At 43.5% G+C, this 6,788-nt stretch overlaps 1 protein-coding gene across 3 annotated transcripts in view; it reads right to left on the reverse strand.

Moving 5' to 3' along the window:
• Positions 1-313: 313 nt before the first annotated feature.
• The window catches only part of Casp2 (caspase 2), an 18,235-nt gene continuing 11,760 nt past the window's right edge, over positions 314-6,788 (reverse strand). The window contains exons 8-11 of one of the 3 annotated variants that reach the window (XM_005363826.3): positions 6,119-6,209; positions 2,842-2,991; positions 2,582-2,691; positions 314-2,429 (exon numbers count right to left, since the gene is read on the reverse strand). In XM_005363826.3, the coding sequence (XP_005363883.1) occupies positions 2,298-2,429; positions 2,582-2,691; positions 2,842-2,991; positions 6,119-6,209 (483 nt within the window). In that variant the 3' untranslated portion in view covers positions 314-2,297. Of the gene's footprint in view, positions 2,430-2,581; positions 2,692-2,841; positions 2,992-5,969; positions 6,035-6,118; positions 6,210-6,788 lie in introns of those variants that run through there. The other 2 variants (XR_003378407.1, XM_013352477.1) reach the window with 2 other exon arrangements.

Raw genomic sequence — 6,788 nt, forward strand, 5'->3', positions numbered from 1 at the left:
AAATGAAATTCCAGTATCCTCCCCACTTCTACCTCCCCTTTTTGGCACTACCTGCTATTTCAGCCTCCATCCTATAACCTAATCTCATTTGAACATGAGAAATCTCAGGGTTATGTCAATAAAGACAGGCCCACATCTGGTCATAGTGAAACATAGTGATAGCAAAATATGGGGGATTTCAGATCTAGGCATGTCTTATGAAGGAGAAGAAATGATACAAAGTAAGGGGCTAAGGAAATGAAATATGCAAGCTTCCAAAGATTGAGCATCTACAAAAATAGACACCAGGCACACATCAGTAATAAGTATCAACATTTATTTGGCACCTGATGGCAATACAAATTCTTGGCAGTGGAAAGTGTGAAGATTCTATCACTCAAATATATGCATTCTATACTGACCCAAAGGCAGAATTTTGCAGGAAGTCTTCAAACCACCTGGTTCACACAACAAACATTGAGCACCTCAACTACCATAGGCCTCAAACATACTGGGCACCATGGAGATGTGAAAGAAGTTGTCTCACATGTGATATGTCTTCAAACGGTTTAAAAACAAACAACAAATCAGTGGATAAAAATAAAACAACTGAAAAAACCAGAAGAGTACAAATACTAATTAACCTGTATACTATAACAGCAACTTAGAAATTGCTAAAAGGTAGGATTTCACTAGAGTTAGCTGCTTGCCTCCTTCCTTTATTCAAGAAACAATCATCGAAGACCTAGTAAGTTCCAGGTACTGGGTATAGCGTAAGAAACATGGTTTCTGCTCTGGGAGGTTTCAGCTTAGTAGGGAAGATATCAACAAGTGAAACATACAAATGTGCCTTACAAACTGCAGAAGCACAATGAACGGCCACCATGCTGCAGTCAGCAGAGGTCCAGAAAACTGTTCGTGGATAGCATGGTTGAGACGCCTCCACTAGACTCAGGAATAAAGAGCGCAGAAAACCATGTCTCTGATCTGAGGAACCGAGAGGGGCTGGAGCACAGTGAGAAATCACCATTTATTGAGATCCACAGGGAAGGTAAGAGCCAGATCTCATAAACTGGGATAAGCATTTGAATTTTAGATGAGGTGTAACCGAAAGCCAGTGTTCTAAGCAGGGGTCATCAGATATTTTAAAAACCAAAACTACTATTATGTGGAGAATAAACTAGAAGAGAGGCAAAATGGAAATGCAAAAGATTTTGAAGAATAAGAAAATTTCATAAAAGCAGAGAGAAGTGCTTAGAGGTCAATGGAGTATCATGTATGCTACTATCCTCCTAACACAGAACAATGGGGGGTAATGCCTCATCAACCGAAGGAACTTTACGCTGAAGCGGATGGCAGGAACAGGAACTGCAGTACGCCTTCAGTGGCCAGACACTGTGCAGGGACTTCACAGACTTCTCAGAAGCAGTGAATGGGGGGAAAGGAAAGTGGGAATCAGTGCAAAGCAAGAGACTTCCTGATGGCCAGATACGAAGTCCAGTGTAAGTGCGCTGCAGAAATCACAGCAGGGAAAAGACACCCTGGTGACAGGTGACGCTGTGACACATGGCACGTTTACCGTCACTGCACTTCATATTGAAATGCCCTACAAGGTTCATTTCAATGACAATTCAAATACAGCAGGACCAGGGAAATTTCTACAACTTGCAGAGTTAGGCATGCAGACCTCAGGCTCTGTTCAAAGGCTGGGTGCACAGAGCACAAAGGAGCAAAGGGCAAAGCTGAGAAGATGGTTCATCGCCCAGGGCCAACACTCAAATGCCCAGAAACTTCTGCTCACAGTAGCAGGGTCTAATTCTCTCATCTGCCTCAACAAGACAGATGAGCACACCTACATTAAACTGAGACATCTTCCAATTCTTCACTGTGGGACAAATGTGGTTTAGATATGAAAAAAAAAAGATAGGAAACGATCTCTGAGATACCTTAACTGATGAAACAAAAGCAACGAGCAAAGTACCCTTAAAAGCCCTGGGAACAGAAATAGCAAACAATGAGAAATCCACATGTCCTCTCCCCACAATACTGTATTCACAATGTCATTTTCCAGGCGCTCTGGCTATAGCCAAAATGCTTCTGGCCGTAACTCCATTCAGAGTTGGCTCTACAGGGAGAGCGCACCACACCAGAAGAGCTGTCTGTAAGTCTCAAAGATGGAGATGGCTGACAGGAAACAACCTGGGAGAGTCTCATATCCCTGAGGGGGTAGATAGAAAAAAAAACACCCTGAAGAGAAAGCTCCATTGTGCCCCCCCCCGTGGTTCAGTGGCCTCCAACAGCAGGAAGAGCAGGTGGCATCACGTGGGCGGGTGGCCTGGGAACAGGTAGAGCTGCCGGCACAGAGTACTACAGTACTCAGACATCTCCTTGCATCGGTGGAATTCTGTGCCAGGGGCATAGCCTTCACGCTCCTTGATAAGGGCATTCACCTGGGAAGGCAGAACCAGTGGTCCAAAGTCTGAGATCACTCTGTGCTTCCATGATACAGACAACCAGAAGGGGAGACTAATAAGGTAGGCAGGGCAAGGAAGGAGAACACTAGAGATGAAAAGGTTTGTAGTGCCAGATGGCACTGACCTACCTTAACCAGCATGTCAGCCACGTGCATGTCACAAGCTCTTTCAGAGAAAACCCGAGTGAGTGCTTCAATGTACCAGGAACCCCGTTTGGTGTTCCGCATGGCAGCCGTGCCTACAACCAGGGGTGGGAAGGTCATGGGCAATCCTCACAAAGACAGACTTATGGCCTCTTCTACCCTCCCTAAACAAAGACCTTGGTATAAAAACAAAACAAACCCAAGTCTAGGACAGTATAATCTATATTCACAGTCTCTCAGAATACCTTTTAAGCAAGCGTAGCCACATATCATGTCCGAGCGAGTGGGCAGTCTCATCTTCAGTAATTCTTCCTTGCCGGCATCGCTCTCCTCACACCCAGGGGGCTGCGGGCGGTTGTTTCCATCGTGCTGGTCAACCCCTCGGTCTGTCTCATCTATACAAGACCAAAAGAAGAGATAGAGATGTTATTTTCTCCCATCTTTTATAGATCTGTTATAGGTACATCCAAGTTCCCTATAATCTTGACTGAAGAGCCATTTTCAGCTGTTGCTCCAACCTATGGCTAATGAATTAAAAAAAGTAAAATTAAAGACTCATTACTTTCTAACACACATCCATTGCTCAAGAGATGACTTGTAAAGGCCAGGCAGGCACATGCACCTACACAGGCAGAACATGCCTCATTCTGCCTATGGGTGAAAGTGCTCAGTTCAGCCCTCCTTGCAAATGGAGGTAAAAATCATCACATTAACTTGTTCAGTTAATAATGTATAGAAACATTTTTTTTCTGTATCAGAAAATAAAATAGCGATATTCAGTATTATTAAAAAATGGTCTGTTTACTATTCATATTCTACATTAAACTGACAACCTCAAACTATGTTACCAGTTTAAAAAAAAAAACAAAGAAAACGTATGCGACTAAGTATGATCAGAAGTTTTCAAGGTGGTTTTTACTTTTAAAACTTTTCTCTTTTTTTTCGAGACAGGGTTTCTCTGTGTAGCTTTGGAGTCTGTCCTGGAACTCACTCTGTAGACCAGGCTGGCTTTGAACTCACAGAGATCCGCCTGCCTCTGCCTCCCGATTGCTGGAATTAAAGGTGTGCACCACCACCGCCCGGCATTGAAATAGAAACTACTTGTTAAGTTTGTAAGACAAATCATAGCAGGTGGTCAAGCTTATTAGAGAAGTTCAAAAAAGGAAGACGTTCTAGTAACAGGCTATTTTAGGGTCAGGCAGGAGTCATGCTGTGTAGAACAGGACAGAGTGATGGGGCACAGGTCAGCACACAGCTAAGAGTGTGCCCTTCACAGGACTTCCTGCATGAGATTCTCAAGACTCTCAGGAGCAGAACGAACTGATGCTCAAAGAACTTTTGGTAAAAGTTCATTGACTCACTGACTCAAAAGAGATTTTTTTCTTTTAAATTAAGCATCGTGTGTATACCAGGCACTGTCCTCTACTACTAATAAGATCTAGGGACACACTGCGTGAAAAACAAAGGAGAACAAAACAAAAAGACAAACCCTGCTCTTCTCAAGCTCATTCTCTAGTTTGGGAGTCAATCACTGTATTACAGGAAGATTGGCAAGTTCAATTATTCAAAGCATCGGCTTCAGGTCACACTGTAATGGACTAGATTTTAGGTATGGACTGGACAGGCATAAAAGATTCAAATGACTACAGAAAAAAAGCAATTTCTTCATCCAGCCCTTAGCACTACAGATAATATTCTGAGGTGGGAAGAAAATGACCACTAATGGTTTATTTTGTTGTTACTGCCTCTTAAGTGATCTAGGTCAGGCTAAGCATATCCTTTAAAAAATGGAGGGCCTGCTTGTTGCCTTCAAGTTTCAGGCCTATTATTCAGTAAACATTATCCTCTTTTCTTCACAACTGATTTCTATATTACTGCAATTTTTAGACATAGATTTCATAAGTTTTAAAGAGTGTAAAGCAGTGCTTTGGGAAACATCTATGAATGAAAAATGCTTGTTTTTACATGCTTTTTTCTTAGTGCAGTTCCCCGCCATGGTAACTTTCCTGGAAAAACAGAGCACACTATTTCACAGTTAAACTCCCCAAAGTATTGTCTGTTGAATTTCAAAATCTCAGCTGTGACTAAGGGTTTGTAATTAGCTGGAGCAACTGCCTGTGATCAGCCACAGCTCACTACAAGGCTTACAGAGATGCTAAGCATTTTAGATCTGGGCACTGTGGATATATTACATAATGGGGGGCAAGGTGGCCTACTGTACAACTAGGGGGTAAATATTATAATCTTGTGCTTGTCATGCTGCACCACCCCCTTTTCTGGAAAAGACTCTCTCCATACCTGTGTAAAGGCATGTGTCCATGGTCCAAATTAAGCCTGTCCCTACCTGTAAATATCTCTTCAAACTAACCTCGGGTAAAATGGTCTGTTATTACTGTGTACTCTTACACAACTGCTATCGCATGAATTTCACTCCTGCATGACAACTAGCCTCAAGCTGTTCTTCACATATACTTGCTTTAATTTCCCGAGTAAGCCATATACTCCTTAGGCATACTTAGATATTTTCTTCTGCTTCTGTGATGTCATTTATAACCACAGTCACACGGCAGGACCGTAAAATATACTCTGTGGTGACAGAGAGGGAAACATAAGCATCTTCATGTTGATTATGTAAACTTTAACCCACAGTATAAAACATTTGAGGATGCTGACCACATTGTAACAGCCATGACTGGCTTTCTCTCCAGATTTACCATGAGTCAGGTACAAGCCAACTAAGTACTTAGGTGCAAATTCATTAGTCATCACAACAGCTTAAAGAAATTTTATATAATGACTATCCAGTTTATAAGAAGGAAATGGAAGTGAAGGGAAGTGAAGTAACTTCTCTAACTTCACATAGTTATTAAACAATAGAGTCACATTCTGATTCCAAATTTAGATTCTTAATTACTACTGCTTTCTTCTAGATGAGAAGGAGGCCTGTGTGTCTTCTGAGCCATGTGACACAGGCTTGGTTCTTAAAGGGGTAGGAGAAACTGCATGCAAGAAAGAGGATGGAAGCAGCTCAGGAGTCCGATGCAGACATGGGTTCTGTACTGTTCTCCTGCATGCTCCAAGAATGACAAAGAAAGGAAGCAAGAGCGCGGGAGCGTGAACACGGCAGACAGAAAATGGAAAAGGGGTAAGAGAAGGAAGATTTGGAAGAGACAAGCAGAAATCCTTAACTGGAATGAGAAACAAAAAAAAAAGTGCATTGCAGTTAATAGCAGAGAAGAGTCCAGGTTCTCAGGAGAAAGGTCAGATACTGGCAAGAGGCTCCTGAGAACAGGATATGGAGGTGTACAGAGCTGGCCAGACTGAGAGCCTTGGGCTGCCCAAGTCCTAGCACACCCCATGCATTGGGAGACACTTACAGAGCAAGAGAGGCGGTGGCAGCAGTGAACAGAAGGAGGTGCCCAAGGGATCCAATAGCACCTGAGAGGAGCAAACAGGAAAGTGAGAGCTGGTGGAGGCTGCCCAGGAGCCACCACCCAGATGCTGGTTAGCCAGGGCACTCACCTCCACGGCATGCTTGGATGAAGAACATTTTCGGCTTGTTCTGTAGACTTGGACAGTTAGCATTGTCAAAAAGTCGAAAAACCTCTTGGAGCTACCAGAAACAATAAGGGAGAGGGGAAGTTAGGCAACTGTGAGACCTCTTCAAGTCCAACACAAACAAATGCAGTCATCATCTGAAAGGTGGGCTGATGGTTGATCTTTCACCTTGACTGATTTACAATCCCTTAGGAGACACAACTTAGTGTGTCTGCGAGGGTACTGAATGTCCAGAAAGAATTAATTGTGAGGGAAGACCAGGAGCCCAGACGGAAAGAAGGCGTGGCGCAATCAAAGCCAGATAGGCCGGCATCTCTTCTACGATGCATGATCTACCCACATGCAGGTATGCAGCCTTGTTCTCCTGTCTCCAGGGGAGAGGTGGCTTCCTTGTCCCAAAAATCTAATAGTGGCCTTTGGAGTTAGCATTTGGAGGAACTTGAAAGAGTCTGAAGCTGTAAGCTAGGAAGCCCGAGAATGGTGTAAGTAGGGCTTCACGGGCCATTTAAGTGGGTACTCAAGAGCCAAAGTGCTAAAGAAACACAGACACAAGCTAGCCTCAGGAGATCACAGACTAGAGAAACACAGACACAGGCTAGCCTCAGGAGACCACAGACTAGAGAGACACAGACAC

Source organism: Microtus ochrogaster, linkage group LG12 (genome assembly GCF_000317375.1).
Source record: "Microtus ochrogaster isolate Prairie Vole_2 linkage group LG12, MicOch1.0, whole genome shotgun sequence".
Taxonomy (NCBI): Eukaryota; Metazoa; Chordata; class Mammalia; order Rodentia; family Cricetidae; genus Microtus; species Microtus ochrogaster.